At 39.6% G+C, this 21,394-nt stretch overlaps 1 protein-coding gene across 5 annotated transcripts in view; it reads right to left on the reverse strand.

Moving 5' to 3' along the window:
- The window catches only part of exoc2 (exocyst complex component 2), a 34,295-nt gene extending 15,874 nt beyond the window's left edge, over positions 1–18,421 (reverse strand). Inside the window, exons 1-9 of one of the 5 annotated variants that reach the window (XM_086089868.1) lie at positions 18,361–18,421; positions 17,198–17,277; positions 12,267–12,424; positions 10,887–11,063; positions 9,723–9,849; positions 8,149–8,262; positions 6,692–6,816; positions 340–420; positions 59–204 (exon numbers count right to left, since the gene is read on the reverse strand). In XM_086089868.1, the coding sequence (XP_085945994.1) occupies positions 59–204; positions 340–420; positions 6,692–6,816; positions 8,149–8,262; positions 9,723–9,849; positions 10,887–11,063; positions 12,267–12,384 (888 nt within the window). In that variant the 5' untranslated portion in view covers positions 12,385–12,424; positions 17,198–17,277; positions 18,361–18,421. Of the gene's footprint in view, positions 1–58; positions 205–339; positions 421–6,691; positions 6,817–8,148; positions 8,263–9,722; positions 9,850–10,886; positions 11,064–12,266; positions 12,425–17,185; positions 17,278–18,251 lie in introns of all 5 variants that reach the window. The other 4 variants (XM_086089871.1, XM_086089870.1, XM_086089869.1 and 1 more) reach the window with 4 other exon arrangements.
- Positions 18,422–21,394: the final 2,973 nt, after the last annotated feature.

The following is a 21,394-nucleotide window of genomic DNA, read 5'->3' on the forward strand; positions in this document are numbered from 1 at the left end:
ATTGATCAAGTTCATAAGTATATGAGTTGCTTCAGTAGCGGTAAAGTAGAATGCATACCTTCTGGATATTGCGTTCAATGTTAAGGGGCAGGTTAAAAAGAAACTTGAAACGCTGCAGGACGTTGAGCGCATTGCGTGTGGAGTCCGCTTTGTCTTTCCGACCCAAAACCTCCTGGAAAAGTGTATCTGCCGTGTGACTTGCTCCTATGAACAACACAGTGACAAAGATTGACTTGATGCGAAGATTAGAAAAGAACATTAAAAAAACTAAGATCTGATTAAAAAATAATAATAATCATTGAATTGAAAATATAGTGTGTAGGAAAAAAAAATGCCTACTGTTGAGGATGACTTCCAAGCGTTGGGTCATTGATCCCTCCACTCGTTCAGTACCGTCTGAATCCTGCCTCTGGTGGATAGCTACAACACAATAATTATGTGTTTTTAAAAGTAAAAAATAAAAATAATTTGAAAGGGGAAATAAATCACTCAATCACAAATAACAAAAAAAAGAAAAAAACTGGAGCCCTCCGTGTCAAAGTTCCCATGCAAGCATAGCTTGGACCAAGTGCTAATTGTGTGTGATCAATTCCTCCATTCTCTACGCCTTGATTTCCAACTCAAGGCCCGGGGGCCAGATCCGGCTCGCCACTTCATTTTACGTGGCCCGCGAAAAGAAAATCTTGTGCGTCCAACTTCAATGAATCTTGCTAAAATCTCTACCAACATTTCTAAATATCATATAGCAGAAAAAATAACTGAGATGTTGCAAGCCCCCTTTGACTTCAACAATTTGAAAACTAGATAACCATCAGTTGTGGAAGAGATAAAACATTTTTGGTTTCACAGTCATTGTGGCCCTCTGTGTGGAAACCATAACAACAACTGTTGCCTGTGACAAAAATGAGTTTGACACCGTTCAGGTTCATGGGGCGCAAGAGCGGACCCCGGCTGAGCTCAGGCGAAAAGGAAGACTACACCCTAAACCGGTTGCAGGGCACGCACACACACAGACAAGTTAGACACATTCACATCATCACTGAGGGACAGAACGTGAAAGCACATCTGCCTGCAGCAAAAGTCAGGCAAACGAATCAATTCAACTAACCGCATCTATAAGAAGAAGTTTAACGGTCTTTATGGCTGACATATACAAACTTTTGACTCGGAGAAAATGACTAACTTAAATGTCACAACTACTGTTTGAGAGAAATAACATTTATAAACTAGACAGAGTGCAATTTCTGCAGAAATTGCGTGGGAATGCTGAAAAGCTGAATGCTATTAGTTGAATGCATGTGCTTAAATCATCTCAGTAAAATTATAATCCATTTCCTGGTATGATCGATCAGTTGGTATCGAGCCATCAAACGTACTAAAATGTAGTCCAAGCGGGCTTTTGTTCAAATTGATGGCTAATGTTGTATTTATTTTTAAAAGAGCCACTTGATGCTGAAAGCTAACATGCATTTAATCATTTCAGTGAAATTATAATCCATTTCCTGATGCGATATTCAGTTGGTATACATGTATATCCCACTTAGCATAATGGCCATGGATATATTTGCAATGTACAGTCGTAGGTGGGATTCGAACCTGCAACCTCCTGGTTACTGGACAAAGGCACTTTACCAACTGGCCCACCGAACCGTATCGGACACCTGGCAATGATGGAGACTTTCAATGACTGCCTCATTAAAAATGAATGGTGAATAGTTGATATTTAACGTTAAATTGTGAGAAAACTGTAAGTAATGTGGATTCCGACGACATATACCCCGGGAGGTGTGAATTTTTAGAGCAAGTTGAAATTTGAACGGTGTAAATCTGAAATATTGTTACACGGCAAAAAAAATGGAGAAAAAAAGTGCCTGATATAATAATAATAATAATAAAGGTTAGAAACAACATATATGGGAATGCTGTTTAACAAATAGGAATAACTGGAGGCAAAATTACTTTGGTTGAGGAGGACAAGGGGAAAAGAAATTATCCGATGATTTATATGGCGTGAAGAGGGAATTTGAAAAACGGGAATGAGGGGATCAAACAGAGAAAGCGAGTGAGCGAGTGCTGTGGCTAACCCAGTGAATAAATAAATGGTGTGCAGTCGTGGGCCGCTGGGTGCCGAGAGCTGCATGCCGGGTTTATTGACAAAGGAGAGGAGAGTTGGGGAAGGAGGCCCTCGACATACTTGAGAAGCGATTCAAATATGCAATAAGGAGACGTTTCCAAAAGGAGGTTTAAAGACAGAACCCTCCACTCATTCGTCTTCCCTTCGACTACAATAGCGACCGCGAGCAAAGCTTGGAGACAGCCGAGCGAGAGGGCAGCAAAGAGACGGACGGGGGCAGAGTTCCAAATAAATATAGCAGTCCAGTCTGACAGACGGAAACCCAGAGGCACAGATTGAACTGTTCCAAAAAACAGACCACTCAAGCATAACACTTTTTTTTGGGGGGGGGGGGGATGTTTCGGGCTCTTTTTTGCACTTCTTAAGAAAGAAATAAAAGCACCAAATCAAATAAGAACAAACAAAGGCCAATGTGAATAGCATAACATGAAAGACATATTGTAAAACACATGCTGTTTTTTTGGTAAAACAAATGAAAGCAATTCTGTGAAGAAGCGTGGGCCAAAATCTCTCCATAGAATTGTCTTTTTTTTTTTGCAAATGCTTCATTTCAGTTAGTGCTGCCAAGGGTCACGCAAGCAGTTACAATATTCATAAAGCCAGATTAGAGGGTGACACGGGAGTGGATTTTCACTTCCGTGTCCCATCCCGGACCAGTTCAGAATGACTCCCACTCCTGTACTGATCTTATTTATGAGACCAGCAACATAAAAAAAAAAACAACCATTTATAAAAAAAAATGTATTCCGTCCTACTCGACAATCCTGCTCCCGTCTACTCCCGTGAACTTTTTATCCTGTCCCGCCCCAATTTCATGATTAAAGGTCAAGTATCCTCCCATTTTCCCGGGAATACCGCAGGATTCTTGGGACTCACGGGTTTCCCCCAAAAACGTCAGCCTTGAGGCCAAATAGGTTTGGTATTCCACAAATGTATTGAATAAAGACTAGGCGTGTCAAAATTAGTGAGTTCATTTAAAGCCACTAATTAATGAGCGCCCCTTGGAAAGCCTGTATGGAGAGGAATTCCAGTCACAACGCAGCAGATGCGTCCATGCCAAAAGTCAGGCAGTCATAAATGTAATAATAATGCATATACTTGTGGAATCTGGGGTCAAGTAATATTTTAGCATTTTTAAAAAGTGCAGAATTTCACAAGTTACTTCATGTTAAAGATTAGATAGCTCTTAATATGACAAGAAAAATGCACTGAGCTGTCACCAACATCTTACAGATGCAATTATGCCATCTAGTGGCTGAAAAATGACCTCAACACAAATCAATATCACACTCGTTTTTTTTTTACTTTTTTTTTTTTTTACTCAATTTGATGAATTATTATAAAATTACTGTATTAATGACTAAAAGATGCAGCCACATTTCTATTAATTTAACATTTTTTCCACTTTTATGTTAAGAGTATGAAAACTTTTTTATTGTTCATTTAATTGTACATTTAGAACAGATATAAAATTTGTGATCAGCTGTGAGTTAACTATTGAAGTCATGTGACTAATCACGATTAGAAATTGTAATCGCCTGACAATAAAATATCATATTATAAAAGCGTAACGATAAAAGTTGGTGAGATAAATTCTGAAGCATTTAAGTGTTACAAATACTAAATCTGAAATCAAGATGGTGAACAAATACGGTTCATTTCACTGTATTCTGTTTAGGGAGTTAGTGTGTAAGAAGACGGAAGACACGGGAAGATTTTAAAGACAAACACACAAAGCGAGCGTGTGTGCTTGACATCTTCACAGTCGGCCGACCTTTGACCTGCTGCCAGCTGTGTGTCGTCTGCACGCGTGTCACGAAAGGGCTGATGACGTTCCATCTAACCTAAACATCAGGTCAAGCTGCGGATAACGGCGGTCAGCCACCACTTGAGGAAGAGCTACAACTCCTGCTCGACTTCCTGGAACTATTGAGGACAAAAATGAATCTGCAGAGAAATACAAGCAAAGCCTGCCCGGCTTTCTAAAGCTGGAGATGTTTTGACTCCTGTCGGGCCCTGGGAATGGGGCTTTTTTGGAACACGGGTGCTCTTCTGTTTCCTGCATCGCTTGGAGACTTCCTTTTGACACAACAATGCAAAAACTCAAATTTCAACATTTCATTTCAAGGAGGTGAAGCCTCCATGCAAAGAAGTTGCGCGTTCTTCAAGTCACAATGTCTCCAACCTTCCACCGACCACATGGAGTGAGGGACAATATTTCTTGAATTCAGAATAGGGACGCTCAATGTCATTTTTTTCCAAAGCAATACAAATACCAGTACTCAAGTCGTAACTCGTTCGCTCCCAAAAACGTATAAATATGTTCTATTTTAAATATTGCCATGGTCCCAAAAATGTATTTATACATTTTTTATGTTTTTTATGCTAGAACATACAGATACAGCCTTTGAACTGCAGAGAACGGGTGAAGCAAAGGTAGTCAACCAGGGCCATGTTGCAAAAAGTTTCCCCCCCCACTGTTTTCAACAGATTTGTGAATAATGATGAAACTTAGCTATATTCTAATGCTAATTGCAGCAAAACGGAAACAGATAGAAATATACTTTATTTTCCTGATGAAAGAAGAGATGCTAATCTTTCTTTTAGTAGGTTTCATGTTTTATAGCAATAGAACACAATATTGTGTGGGCCTTGCAAAATCAGTCAAAATTCAGTAAAACAGCTGGGAGCGAAGGGGGTTGCTTCAGTGAAAATGTCTGGAAGTGAATGAGTTAAGTAGTCACCGATAGATACCAATACCAAGTACTGATACCACTAGTACTTTTGATACATAACATTTCCACCCCCAAAAAAATCAATGTCAAAAAATTGTCAAACGATGTAAAAAAAAAATGTTGATGACAATGTGAAAATATATTGTCAAAAGTTAATTCATGACAAATTTACTCTGATGCAATAACAATTGCTAGATTTGGATTCCTTATGTTCTCCCCTCTGAAATTGGACCAGTGGTTGCTGAAAAAAGGTCATTTGAAATTTGGAGGGCACGGCCATTTTCGCGATAAAGTGAAATAAATCAGGCTGCAATATCTCAGAATCCAATCAAGCAGAAATTTGGCTTTTCTTTGCAAACGTAGAGTTCCACTCGTTGGAACGAGCATAAAGTATCAACGGTGGGAAGCATGCTAACTATGTTACGTCACGACAAAGCATGTCGCTTATATATCAGGTGAGGTTGTGCAGGTTGCAGGTCACAAGTTCGTTCTCTTTCCTCCAGTCGTGCCGACTGGACATTTCCCTTTTCGACAGTGGGCACACAGTAGGCACGCTCACTAGGACTGCGTATTGTTCCCGTTGGTCATATTGGGTCTGTTATCAACTTCATCAATCCTAATATTCTGTCTTGCATTGTATTGCAGCACTGTGTTTATTTGGACACAGCCCTTAACTATGAAAACATTGCCTTTCTCCCAAACGGGGCACAAATATACGGAAAGCAATAATAATCGTGACAGAGGTATAAATTGTGAATAGAAAATAGCCCAAGGAAGTAACTGAGCGGCTCGAGCGGAAGAAAAGAGTAAACAATCAAAATGCACAAATGACAAGCAAAGGCTACGTTTACACTATTTGCCCCGGCAGCCGTGGTTAGTCCTCTCTCAGGCCACCGTGGACAAAATGGGATCGTCGTGAGACAACGCGAAGGGGAATGGATAGGAAAACGCGTTCACAATTCCTTTGTGTGCACAACCGCTTCTAAAAGGTCACGTGGCATCTGTGTGGAAAATGACGAGCGATGTCCCAATCACAATGTTATGAGCCCAAGTCTGAGTCATTTGTCTTTAAGTATCTGCTGATACCGAGTCTCGATGTCATACCTCGACAATGCGTTATGAAGAAAATAAAAGTGCATCCAAATGGCCTTAAGGTATTTTTTTTTTGCAAATACCGATATGCCAACATGTTAGCTTTTTATTGGGCTGTAAGTCAGCAGTGCTTCAAGTCAAGTACACAAACAAAATATTTGATTCTGGACTTTAGAATAGTGATAGATTGATTATTGGCCCAGCCGATTATTGGGGGTTCTGATATTTGTCGAAATGCAAAATCTTGGTATCGGCCTTTTTACGAATCTGAAGGCCGATAAAGCTCGTATCTCACCGAGTGGTGAATGCATGCAGACGTTGCACATTTATGGATTTATTTAAATTTCCACTATTTATTTTTTTTAAATGTAAAAAATAAAAATGAGGAATTATGTTGAAATGTTGGTGTTGTGCTTGCACCAAACCTATTTGAACTATCTCAAGTGAGCATAAGCTGTTTTGGATAATGAATGGATGCAATTCAAAGAGTTACGTAGAGTTTGTAAATCCACTGTAAAAACTGAAACACACAAAACTACGGTCAAGGTTGCGACTCGCGTCAGCAACGGAAGAGGAAAAGTTGATGACAAGGACAAGAGACTGCCTCCCGCCGAACACAAGGAGTCTTTTAGAGCAGAGAAGGGTTAACGGTTTGAAAGTATGTAGCGTATAAATGGCGACCCATTTAGAGCGATCCAACTTTACATCAAAATGTCCTAATCGTTCTCACCTGCCAGAGCGTCCTGAGCCTCAAAGAACGTACTGAGTCCTCCTTTCACGTAGGCCAGACTCCCTTCATTCTTCTTGTTGGCCTGCTTCTTCACGTTGATGGCAGCCATCTTTAACTGCTCAAAACTAAGAAACAATAACAAAAAGATCTTGGGTGAGAACTGCAATGTGTTTGACCTGAGGATAAACAATAAGAAGATTACAAATCAAATTCAGCTTGCATTAACACGTCATACAGTTATGCTGGTTTCTGACTGTTCCTAAATATGTCTAATAATAAGGCTGTGCTATTAATAGAAATTCAATTACAATTTCAACAATTACAAAATAAGCATAATCCTAAAAGAAAAAAAAAAGATTAATACTAATTTGGAGTTGTTTGAGTTTTTTCAATTGATACATTTCCACCTTTTTTAAATTTTAAAATAACTTTAATACATTTTGTTTGATCCAAAAGGAACTTGCATAATTATAGTGTTTCAAACTGAATAATTTTTACATTTAGACATTTTCTTGTTTTGTACCAAAAAATAAATGATCAAATTAATTTGGATTTCAATTATTACCAAAATAATCGTGATTAACATTTTCTTCATAATCCAGCAGCTTTATCTAATAATGTCTTTTGTTGCGATTTAAAGAGGGAAAAAAACTTCTGTGAAATGAATTTCTTGCTCCTGAAAACACACCCGACAGGAGTGATTTGCATCAAAAAGCAGAGAATTCCAAAAGTGGTGACTAAAAAAAAAAAAAGGGGGGGGGATACATTTAACACGTACTGCAGCTGAAGCCAGCAAACCCTTGATTTGAAGAAAAAAAAAGGCTGTATTGACACTCGCACAAATGTAGCCGTCTTTTACTTAAAAGTTCATAGACTGTACAACGAAGAAGAGTAGCGGTGTGCATGTGACAGTATACGAGTACATGTCAGTGTCTGGAGTGAGATTTCCTTTGCAGGAAGAAACATTTGGCTAGCAAGTCTCTGTTGTCATACAGGATTGTGGGGTCAGGCGGTGAAGACAGGAAGGCAAGAGCGCCCAAAATAAATCAGCCGCCTCAACATAACCATACTTTTTCTTGTATCTAACATGTTTGACAGGTTATTGACGTGGATTTATTTATCATAGCGATTGAATTCATCAATTGATGTTGCAAATATGATTGTCAACCATTTTGAACATTAAATGTCTCGTCTTTGTAGCGTTGGAAAGGAATTCACATCAAAGTATTCCGTTTTTATCGTCATTTTACACAAAGATCCCAACTTCACTTCGGGATTCTAAGCAATATTTGATAAGACTTGAAATGAAAACATTTCATTCCCAATTTCAGGACGAAATGGCATCAAGCAAGTATCAACATGTGGTATTGACAAGCACTCAAATCCAAGTACTCTTATTAAGGTCAGCGAAGATAAAAATGAATAAATCAATCAATCAATCAATGATCCAATCCTACCTGGAGCCTGCGTGGTTTTCAATGAGATACCAGGTGGCAGAGAAATTCTCACTCGTGAAGTCACCGCTCATCCCAGGAAATGTCATCTCAATGTCTTTCAGCGGGAACTTTCCTCTTTGGAAACAGATCCAAAAATGTGCTTAATAGTAGACGAGCAAAACAGGAAAAAACGTCTCAAAATTGGATTCAATCGTGCATTTTCAAAGTCTTGCATTGGACTGAGCACCAATCACAGGGCATTTGTAAAAAAATAAAATAAAATAAAAATCACCGCCCTCCTTTGTATGTTGAATTGATGTTGAAATTAAAGGAAAAAAATATGCATTTGAAATATTATCTAGATAAGACAAAACGTCTTTAATAGCTGTGGAACTTCTCCTATCGTAACTAACCACATATATTTGTGTTGTCAGCAGGGGGCAGTGTGCTGCCAAAAAAGTCCAGTACTGTACTCAAGTATGGCGTGGGAAGCCAACGGTGTGACGCCTGCTTGCCCCAAGAGCTTCATTAGCCAAGCTTGATCTCAGCTAATGGACCAAAGCGGACACAATCCTATCCAAGCGAGATCGCCACCACCCACTGACGCGCTCGCACTCGCATGCACACGCACGAGGATGCTTGCACACGTAAGTCGGGTCAGAAAAAAGTCAGGACATTCTTGATACGAAAGGTTTTGTGCTGACAAACGCTTGCAAAACATTTTCATTTAAACTCACACCAAGAGTTTCAGTGGTCATTGGTAATAAACAAACAAACACAACAATAAAATAAAAAAAATGAGGGTATAACCAAATCAAACAAAACATCACCTAGACATCTTGACCTGTGGTTCTCAAATATTGCCATCTGCATTTCCTTGTTGGACATGGAAAAAAAAATTAAAAATAAAAGTTGAAAAATCAAAATGTATATTTCAAAATATAAGTACGCAACGCTTATAAAAGAAAGTAAAATAACTGCATGTATGTATACGATGTGGCCCAGTATAAAAAAAAAATCAGATTTGGGGAAGTGCTGAAAAAAAACTAAATTAAACACACCTGTGTTTTGGTGTATCCCGCCTGAGGTGTCCAAACTATGGCCCAGGGGGCATTTGTGGCCCACCATCCACAGCATATACTAAAAATAACACCTGCCAGTCATACATTTGTTTTATACAAGATGTCTAATTTAATCAAAATGATTAATGGAAAACTTACCAAATTAATATAATAATATAATATACAATGGAAGTGTGCAGCATTCTGAACTACACTCAACTGTACTGGAAAATAAATGTCAACAAAACAGAACCAACAGTATTTGTGTTAGTACAGAAGTACATATTAAAAATGTGCCTTCTATTTGCTTAAATTGTGGAAATCAGCACAAACGCAGTCGGCTTAAGGCTTTGATTGACACAAAACGATTCTGTTTTCATTCCACGTGCGGGCGGTCAGCATATTTCAGAAAGCTGCTCATGTGCACAGCTCGTCTCTCTCGTGATGTCAACAACGACTGAACGAGCGGCGCATATTTGGTGCGTTTATGGCAATGCAAGGATGCTGTTATGATGGTCTGCTGACGGTCCTTACTTGCCGATCTCGATGCCCAGAGGATTGTTGGGTCGGAGGGAGAGAGGTGAGATGCCTTTGTTGCGGTCAGTCCTCATGTCGTAGTAGTTGAGCTCATCCACCCACACAGCCGACTGGTCCAAAATACCTGCGAGCACGACCACTTCATTCAAATCAGTCAAACGAGCTGCCGAGTTATTCAGCATTTTTCTTGCAATGAAATTGCCCAGCATGGGAGAGGAGAGGACTATTTCAAACAAACTGATATTTTTGATTGATCAAAAACACCGATACATATGAGTGAGTTAGAAGGTGAACTAAATTGAATTCATGAACTGGCAAGAAATATTTTCCCATCTTTCTTACCAAATTGGTCAAATTGGTAGTGAGCAACATTTACTAAAAAACATTTTATATCTGTTCTAAGTGTACAATAAAATGTACAATAAAGTATGTTTTCATACTCTTGTTAACATAAAAGTGGGGGGAAAATGTTAAACTAAACGAAATATGGCTAAATCTTTTAGTCATTGCTACAGTACATTCATAATAATTCATAAACTTGAGTTAAAATTACAAAGATGTAGTGTACTGTAAAAAAGCAAATGTGATATTGATTTGTGTTGCGGTCATATTTCTGCCACTAGGTGGCATCATTGCATTTGTGAGACGTTGGTAACCGCTCAGTGCATTTTTCTTTTCATATTAAAAGCTAATCTTTAGCATGAAGTAACTTGTGAAATTCTGCACATTTTAAAAATTGTAAAATGCAACTTGACGTATCGTCTCTACAAATAAATGCATTATTATTGAATTTATGACAGCAAAATTTGGACGTGGACGTGTCTGCTGCGTTGCGACTTGAATTCCTCCATTTCAGGATTTCCAAGTAAGGGGCGGTCATTAATCGCGCGTTTAAAAAAATTTGTGCCGTTGAATTACCTGAAAATCAACCCACTAATTTTGACACCCCTAAAAATATGTCATATATTTCTACAGTGGAAGGTGTAACTTTAATCAAGGACAATTTTGGATCCCCCCCCCCCCCTCACCTTTGTTAACCTTGAGACCGCCCAAAAAATGGATGTCTTGAAATGGACTGAAAATCATTCTTGATCACTTTTCCGTCTTTTTCTGCATTCTGGTCACTAATTTAGCTGACGCAAAGCTGAGTCTTTGTCTTACCAATCCTCTCCGGCTTGAGCAGTTTGAACGAAACGGTGGAAGTCCCGAGACCTCCGGACTTGGTCGTGACAATGATCTCTCCCTTGTCATCTTTTGCCGGGCCCACGCGACACACGATCTTGCTGGCTGACATCCACTCGGCCGTCAGCAGGCAGTTGTGACCACAGATTGACAGACCTTCAATCAAACAAAAGGAGAGGGGAAAGGTCAAATGCTTGCAAGACTGACACCGCAGTGAAAACACAAGAAACAAGTCCAAGTGGAATCAACCTGGCAACCGCTACGAAAGCCGAGTTGCGATAGCACACGGCGCTCATGACGTCATTTGTTCATATTTAAGTCATGTGCTTGACTGCAGCACAACGTGTGCAGTCAAGCATCTGGTAAACAAAGTAGCCCATAGAAGTGTGAATAATATGTTCGTGAGTGCGCCATTTCCTGTCCCTGTGCTGTTCTTGAATTGGTCATCATAACCCGTTTTGGGTTTTGATTGGTGCTGAAGAACGATGTCTGCGTCTACGAACATTTTGAAGCACCCGGAAAATTACCGTAAATGCAGACAGATTTTAATTTTGTGATTTTATTGTTTGTTATGTATTGTCTAAAGCAGGGGTGCTCAAGTTGGGTCCTCAAGAGCCCCTTATTCAGTCTGTTTTCCACGTTTCTCTCCACTAACACACCTGATTCATGACCAGGATCGTTATCAGGCTTCTGCAAAGCTTGCTAATTAGCTGATCATTAGATTACTGCAGGAGGGAAACGGGCTGGATAGGGGATCTCGAGGACTACAATCTCAAATAACACTTCATACTGAGGCACTGACTTGCTAATGTACGCACACATGGAGTTGCTCCACATTTCGACTCGGTTTACAAGATTATTATGTTCCTCTTCATCTGACCATTAGCGTGGATTTGAAACATAGAAGGGCCAAAACATGCCTTGTAAAAATTAAACTGCACTAAAAAACTAGCCACCAGAGGGTGCTAGAACTGCACAAAAGGAAATCAACCAGACTTTTTTTTTTTAAACAGATGTGCTGTTTTTAGTATCGTGACATGACGTTGACGATATTGTGGCAGTTTTAATATCGCAAAATCATATTGCAGTTATCGTTACATCCCTAGTCATTAATTGCACGTTAAAAAAAATTTGTGGCATTAAAGGAACTTTAAATTAACACAAAATTAACACACTCATTTTAATTACATTTGGAGCACACAAATTCAAAGACAACGTTACGCAACACATAGACCTTCAAATGAAGTACTTACAGTATATACAGGTCCATATTTTTTCTTTTATAAATAAAACAAACCTGGCGTAAACATCATGCCAAGATAATGTATGTGGATTGTCGTGTGGTCGGAAATACATTACCAATGAGGTCAACTGAGCCTGTTCCCAGGTTTTCCCCACGGATGGTAACTTTGGTCCAAGCCGCACCCTCCTTGGGCGAGATGCCCGTGACGAGCGGGGGTGGACGGGCGCGAGACATGCTGGCCCAGCGCAGGTGGCGACACCGGACTGATCAAAACCTGGACAAAAGACACAATAAGACATAAGAATCATAGTGAGAAGATTTTCAAAGAAACACAATTAGCAATGCAATATACTTCACTTTTTCACACTTGGAAATATATTTTAGCATTTTATGTGCCGGTAATTGTTAGATCTTTTTTTTTGGGCCTTATGAAAGCCATTTACTTTTTACATCAAAATGGGGGGAAACCTTAAACTCAAATAATCCCAAAGTCATAAGATACGACGAATACAATTACAAATAATAATATAATTAAACAATGGCCCCGGCTTCGAATCAATGCAAAATATGCGCTGCAAGAGTTATTTCAAAGACGGTAGAAAGTAGTAAAGTGAAAAGCCAGGAATGGCGGAGCAGAGAGCAGGAGGAGAAAGAATGTCAACTTCATTGCAAAGAATAAATAAACCGGGCCTCAACAATCATTACGCATAAACTCACACAAGACAGTCGAACCTTGGCAGGAGCGCAAATCCATTTATGATGAACCACACATTTTCCTCTAATAAATGAATACCAGCTCACGTAAAGGATGACCAATCCAGACTATCTTGTCACTAATTATGAAAAAAAAAAAAAAGGCATGGCGGCGCTAGTTATATAGCGCATTTCATAAACACGCTAGCTTCACATTGCTAAAAATGCGACCTTCAAAGGCATTTACCAACAAAGGAACTTGAAATGTGCTTTTTTTTTTTTCAAATGACATGTTTACAGCAGGACTGGCGGCAGGTAAACAAAATCCCTTCATTGTAAGAAAGCGATTCTTAAACCTATCCAAGATTTCTCCACACGTGCACAAACAACCGATAGGTCAAATGACAGCTCAGCGAGATAGCGTGAGAGGGGCCTGAACCCTCAACCAGTCATGTGTGGTCTGTCTGTTTGGCAATATGGGGATGCATCCGCAGATGGGTCCAGGAAGTGTGCATATGCACGCTATATCGTGTGTGCGCGTACGTACATACGTGTGTGTGTGTGTGTGTGTATATATACAAGTGTGTGTGCACACGAACATGCATGTGTGTGTGTGTGGTCTGGGTGTGTGGTCTCTGGCATCGGCCGAGGGAGAGCCTGCTGACGGGCGGGATGAGAAAAGAGCCGCTGTGTTTACTTTACTCCAGAGGCTGTGCATGAAAACGGGAACACTGCCCAGACCCTTCGCCATAACACTCGGATCATCGGACACATGCACGCGCGCGCGCACGCCACTCTGACATTCACTATCACATCAATATGCGGCCGTTCAAAACAGCATGGATGCAAATAGGGCTGGGTATCGATTCTAATTTCCTCAATCGATTCGATTTTGACTCCCAAGAGTTCAGTTCGATTGTATTTTTCCCGATTCGATTCGATTCACTTCAATCCGATTCGATTTCAATTTTCCCTCGATTCGATCCACTTCCATTCAATCCGATTCAATTTCCATTTTTCCTGATTCGATTCAATTCACTTCAATTTAATCCGATTTGATTTCCATTTTTTCCAATTCTATTCGATTCACTTCAATTCAATCAGAATCAAATTCCTTTTCCCCCGATTCGATTCACTTCAATTCAATCCGATAATCGATTAATTATGGCCCACCAATTCTTCTTAAATGTCAGGGACATGATAAAAACTCCACAAATATTAAATTCCAAAGTAAATGTTGTGGCGGCAGTAACTGGTCAAATGATTTTGTTTATTAATGAAAGTAACACGTGTTCATGTTATAATCATTTAAGTGTTACACAAACATTGACATCAGCAAGAATGAGATGAAAATATTTTTGATAATCTAATTCAATTACTGTAAATCTAAATTTAAAAGATTCTGAATTGTCTTAAAATGCAATAAGTCAGGTCTTTCATAAATGTAAGAAAATACTTTTAAATTCATGTGAACAGTACATTTGGAGAGAACAGTAAAAAAAAGATGCAGCATGACAAAGTCTTGGTCTTCATTCTTGGTCACCGTCAAACACACACGCATGAAGAATATCAGCGTGGACCACATGTTGATCTTGTGAAAGACGCATTCATACCTCCGTTGATGTTCAAAAGAGATTCACATGTGGCAGTGATTGGCGCGCGTGTGTGTGTGTGTGTGTGTGTGCGCGCGTGTGTGTGTGTGATGGCTTGCGGGGCACAAAGACACCCATTTACACCGATCACTACATTCACACGCTAAAGCCGTTCCATCCTCTCCATCATCACAGATGGGAAGTACAAATACTTCATTACTGTACTTGAGTAATTCATCCCCCAACCAACATGCTGACACGGATCATTGGGATGACTCGATTCAATTCAGATTTTTGGGTCCGTGATTTGAATTCAGAATTGATTTTCCATTCAAAATGATTTGATTGACAATGATTTCGGTTTCAATCTATGGATGTGCCACAAAAAACACAACTGCTATTCTGTAGCTAGCTATAAATTTGATTAAAATTGAATAAAAATAAATACAATTGACTTTAGGACATTTTATATCGGTTCTGAATCATAGTAAAAGATAATCTTGATTCTTATGTCAATCACTTTTTTGGGCACACTTCTACTTTTGAGTAAATGATTTGCCTTGTGGAATTGTGCTTCGAAAAAAGAACTTAAGTTGATCAGATCGTTAATCGTTTACCAGTCATCATTGCCTAAAAAGACAGACAACTTTTTTTTTCTTCTAATGAGAAGAAACTGTAAAACTGTGGCATGAATGCGACACAGTGGGAAATTGAGGTATTCCTAACTTTTGTGCTTGGTGCACCCAAGAAAAAACGCACCAGAGCAAAAAGATTGTCTCGAACCTTGCATAATGTGAAAGTGTTGCATATTTAAGTTACATTCATTAAAGATCATGTTTACGTCAACGTTTTGATGAAAGGGACATCTTATTTTTGTCGAAGTTGATGCAAGATAATGCTGGGGGAAAAAAACGTCCTGAAATGAAATTGTTTTCAAAGCGTGTCCTGTCTGCAAGTAACCGCAGGAGTTTTTCGTGACAAGGAAAAGCAACAAAGTGCTGGCGTGAATCTGGGTCGGGCTCACGACTTGACATCCTGATGTCTGCCCTCCATGTCGGTCATCTCCAAGAATGCCTACGGTCTATTTGTTTGCAAGCCTCCAGTACTTTTCAGCTTACAACGAAGACCCCCAACGAGAAGCCTAAAACAACAAACGGATACGTAATAGGGACCACAAAATGCAGAAATTTGTTTTTGAGGCTTACGAGACTGGCGACAGGCAATTGTGCTCAGTGACATTGCAAAATGAGAAATGTTCAACTTGACTGGACTAAGTGACATTTCTGCAGAAAGCGCGTGGGAATGCTGGAAGCTGCATGCTAATAGCTGAATGCTAATAGCTGCATGCTAATAGCTGAATGCTAATAGCTGAATGCTAATAGCTGAATGCTAATAGCTGCATGCTAATAGCTGCATGCTAATAGCTGCATGCTAATAGCTGAATGCTAATAGCTGCATGCTAATAGCTGAATGCTAATAGCTGCATGCTAATAGCTGAATGCTTATGAAGGACATTGAAAGATCAATTATGTGTAAATTACACATTTTTAATTGTAGTTAAATGAATAAATGTCTAACTCTGAGAAATTATAATCCATTTTCTGATATGATAGTCAGTTCTTATTGAGCCATCGAATGTACTAAAATGACAAATGTAAAGTTGAACATGATGCGTACCGTCTGTAAGCAATGTCATGCAAACATGCGGACTCTTTTGGACTCCAACTTCTTTATTTGCGCTCTTCGGTGACCCGTTACCCAGTGCTCGAGCGCCTCTCTCATTCAGAAGAGGTTCGGCTGGGTGAAGAAATCACGCAGCGAAAAGCAACTACCAGGTGGGGATGACCGTCAAGCGCCGTCAGGGGTGAGAGAAAAGTGCTGCTTTGCAAACAAGGATCAGCCTGACACAGCAATGGCGCTGAGAAAAAAAGAAAAGAAAAAAAAACGCTCCGAAACGCCGACCCACTACATTTATCCAAAACAAACAAGCAGGGCCACCCAAATTTTTCAATTAGAGCCATGGGAGGGAGGCAGGAAACGGGACATGCTCCAACCCTTTCCCCCAACATACACACACTCGATTTAGCATACAAGCGCGCGCGCGCACACACACACAGCTAAGCACGGCTGGACGATTTTTTATTTATTTATTTTTGGGAAGTAATCTTAATCATTTTGATACTGAAATCATGAATAAACTTGATTATTCATTCGTAATGAAACCAAAATTCAACTTTAAATATACAGTAACTTAAAAGAACAATCAGAAAATTAATTAGAAGTACAACTAATATATTAACGTTATATATATATATATATATATATATATATATATATATATATATATATATATATATATATATATACACACACACACACACACAGCTGGTCCTGCGGTTACCCTTAAATAAAAAAATAAAGAGTACAAAGAAGACAGTTGCGATTTAACATGATCAATATAACTTGATGATCACAGATTAGGAAGAATATATGCCTGTCAGTATTGTTATATTTCCTGTGTGTATGTGTTATTACAGTGTGAGAACATTCATGACTTGAAAGTAAATCTCGCAGTAACTTATGATGCTAATATTTGCTAGCTCGTGAAGGTTTTTTTTTTCCCATTGACTGGAAGCAATAAGCCAGCAATTGTTCATTTTTCAGTTCAAAATTTTGAAAGGTGGTGTGCGACGTGGACACAAATGTATATCCCGACACAGGCCACACGATGTGCGTTCGGAGATGCTTACATCATGACTCACCTGTTGTCTGGGTTTGGTCACGTGACGTCCAGGTGACGTCAGCTTTGATCTACAGCTGAAATGTCCGCCTCCTTGGATGTCTGAAAGCGCCGATTATTCTGTTCAATACTTTCAATTCTTTTTTTTTCTTTTTAAATGTTTTCATGTGATGATGACCTCTTATTAAAGGTTAATATTATGTTACTATGTTAAAATAAACGAATCTAAATTCAGCCTTTTTTCTCTGGGTCCTCAATTTAAATAGCCATATCGCCCTTGTTTCTGTGCATTTTGATGAAGAATAATTTGCGGTGTTCATGCAAATGCAATTCAAATTTGGAATTTCTGCAAAACCAGTGGCTGAAACTCGGCCACTCGGGAAATCGTGAGGCAAAACCCCGCACACTTCACGAGTGTGCAGTGAAGTTACAATTCAGTGACCACATACATTCTAAAGTTCATCATACACTCAAGCTCCAGTCAGCACTTTTGTTGTGTTAATATCATGATGCTACCAAATGCATTTTAATTGACTCTCAAATTGAGCACTACATATGCATCAGGTCTAGAACCCCGCTTTGCCCAGATCAAGGCTGTTGTTCGAGAAGATCAGTAAAACCATACACAATGATTTGCCAAAAATAAAATCTTAATTGCCAAACCTTGACGAAATTATGCAGCGGCATCACTATTAGTTATTATAATTATTATTACTTAGTAGTAGTAGTAACGTTTATACTTACATCTATAACGTTGACACTAGAAGTTTTTTGTTTTGTTATTATTATTTAAATATGCTACGATAGTTCAATAACATCCATCCATCCATTCTCTGTACCGCTTGTCCTCAGGGTGGGGACATAAATAATAAAATATTATGAAAGATAATTCACCTCCGTGAAAAGCAAAGGACTTCAATTCATCAATATTAGAACCAGAAAAACACAAAAGACTCCGAAGTGTTGGTCGATGGCTTCAAATTCGAGATAGAAGCGCATCTGCATTGTTGACATTTCTGAATGCTAAATCTACGGTAGCGATTGAACTCGTCTCAACACGGAAGATATATAATTACCTAATAGTGTTTCGTGTCACCTCAATGCGACGTAAAATGTGGTCTGTCGTGCAGCATTCGGATAATGGCATTGTTTTATTTGACATTATACAAGAAACATTTAACTTACTGTGAGGGTCGCTGCCGAGCTGTCGTTTCCTGTTGTCTGGGCTCACTTCCGGATATCCGTTCTTCGGCAAGGCAAAGATTTCAGAATAAAGTTAGCAAATTAAAATACTGTGACTCGGCGTGTCGTACGGTTTATAAATTGCGTGCAGGCAAAGCGGTGACAAGGTCGAGGACAAATAATAATGTGTGTGTGGGGGGGGGAATCTGACGAAGACTGACGGGGATATTTGTAAAATTGCATTTATATTTACATTCATTTTACTTTCATAGTACTACTTCCTCTACAGACAAGATATAAACCGAACGTTTGCATCAGTCGAATAAATTGTAGTAAATAAAGTTGACAGCTAACAAACTGTGCAATAGTAAACAAACTTCTATGAACAAATTACGTAGGCCCTGAAGTGCAAAACAAAAAAACCCTCAACACTGAACTGAAAAAAAAAAACTGAACACTTCAGCAAATCAAACACATTATAAAAAAACACACACAAAAACAAAAAAACAACTGTTCCCACATGTTGATTTTTAAAATATTTTCATCCATTAAGTAAAAAAAATCACAATGCAAATTTTGGTCAGGGTATGATTTATTTTAGGCTGAACTGTATGTGGTCCTTGGTGTAGCTATCTGTGTTGAAATGTGTCGTCTTATCATGTCATTGTGGTTATCTGAGAAGATTTCCATCAATGTATAATTGAAAGGAATCACAAATAAATATTGCAAGCACATTTATCATGTGCACTCCTGCTTTGAGGAGCATGCAGACTGTTGTTTCTCTCACTGAAGATGACATTTGAGTGGAAGCGTTGCCTCTTTCAGCAATTCTCTTTTCACGGTGCATCATTGAGGTATTTCCACATGTTCTGGGAAATGCGCAGCATCATTGCAAATGCAACAGAGACCACCCAGGCACACGAGAACGTTGATACCATTACATTTATCTCACCAAATTGTGCAGGGCAGAGAGAATTTCGATAAGGCAAGGCCCACTCCCCTGGGAAGTCAAAATGTCCAATTAGACAGGCTACACTTACAATTGTGGGCCTAAACTGGAACTCTGGACTTTGTACGGATGTTGATGCTATTCAGATGCTGTTTGTCTACATAAACAACCACTTAAAGCAACGAAGCTTGATGATTTGATCTAAGTCTCAGTGGTGTAGGTCTGACCAGAGATGGCAAATCCAGTTCCAGAAAGTAAAAACCCTGCCACAGTTTGGCTTTAGCCTCAGGTGCTTGCTAGCTAGCTAGCTCCCTAGCAGGTGAAGAATCATCCGGGGGGGGGGGGGGGGGGGGGGCTAGCACCTGAGGCTACTGCCAAACTGTGGCAGGGTTTTTATTTTCTGGACCTGGATTTGCCATCTCTGCTTGGGTATTTGTCCAATATGAAGATGTAATTATAGGATAGCTAGCTAGAGAGCTAGCTAGCTAACTCCCGGGGCTACAGCCAAACTGTGGCAGGGTTTTTATTTTCTGGACCTGGATTTGCCATCTCTGCTTGGGTATTTGTACAATATGAAGATATAATTATAGGATAGCGAGCTCCCAAGCAGGTAAAGAAGCACCCAGGGAGCTAGCTAGAGAGCTAGCTAGCTAACTCCAGGGGCTACAGCCAAACTGTGGCAGGGTTTTTACTTTTTTGACCTGGATTTCCAAGTAAATATCACTATGTTTATTTTCCCTTTATACTTCATTTTTTTGCACCCGAAACAGCTAATCCGATACAAACAGACACACGCGGCCAAGTTCAAATGTTTCTCCTAAAATCTTTCCACAACTGTTGCATTCAGCACCACGAATGGAAACGCATGCCGGTTCTAATAATAGAAGGCGCTTTCTGAACAGGTGTCCGAGGTGTGCGCCTGGTGGACAGCGACGGTGCCTTGATCCTTTCTCTGACCCCCTAACGCTCCGTAATCCACATCCCGTAAGGGCACACGCTGCGTTGGCACCATATTGCTCATCCCTGAAGCCTATTGTTCATTGTTTGTCTTCTCCAGTTTGTTCCCATGGGCCCCCGGCCAGTGAGAGGAAAAGGTCACTGTAAATATTGCACTGAAGTCCTCCCTCCCTCCCATCCAGCTCCTGAAGATGGAACAGGCGACCAGTGGGTGAGCACTTCCTTCCTGCGCGGGGCATTTCGACTACCGCACATCAAACAAGTACGAATCCCTCAATGTCAAAGATCATTGTGGTGAGATCATATGCTGAGTGTTGACATTACAATAACCTGGGCCGGCCTCCGTTCTTTGGGAGTTCTTTTGGGCAACACAATAACTTTCTGCGGTGCAACCAAATTTGGATTAGGATATTTTTACATTAATAGCCCGCTATGTTGGAATCATTCTATATTCATCAAAGTCATACAGATTTCTAAAATAGAATTCTCCGCAACATTTTACAAGACTTATTTGGTTGAATTCTTCATAAATCGTTATTATGACTAGAACTTCTCATGCTACTTGCAAGTGATTTGTGAGTGTTTGTTCCTTATAGCCGAAAACGATTAGATCAGACGCAGCATGCAATAAAGAAAGTAAATCAAATGTTAAAAGACTGTCAAAGTGTAAATAAAGAAACAAACACATTATTTAAAATAAAAAACAAAGGAGAGAAGAACTCATTTCCAGTGTTTGAATTGTGGCAGGAATCTCAAACTAGAGGGGGAAAAAATGTAAAATTGTGCAAGACTGCGTATCCGCATAATCAATTAATAAATATACAAGCTGTGTAATTTTGGTGAGCCGATACTCGCCGGTATTATGACAAGATGGAAGAACCCTGAAGCTGTGAAAAGAGGTGGATGTGAAAGGATTGAAAGGGGCATTTTCCCAAATATGCGGAGGCCTTTACCACCCAGGTTAAGATAACATGTTCTATGGCCTCTCATAACACCATTCCTTTCCCCCTTCAGGCCAGACAACAGGCTAGTGTGTATCAAGAGGCGCGGAGCCTCTTCATTGGGGAGAAACACTCTGGGAAAAGTCTTTCAAAGATCCGCAAGGGTGGCAACACACTTTTCCCACCAAAA

The sequence above is a fragment of the Leptonotus elevatus genome, chromosome 11 (genome assembly GCF_054856555.1).
Source record: "Leptonotus elevatus isolate MCC_2025b chromosome 11, RoL_Lele_1.0, whole genome shotgun sequence".
NCBI classification, from domain to species: Eukaryota; Metazoa; Chordata; class Actinopteri; order Syngnathiformes; family Syngnathidae; genus Leptonotus; species Leptonotus elevatus.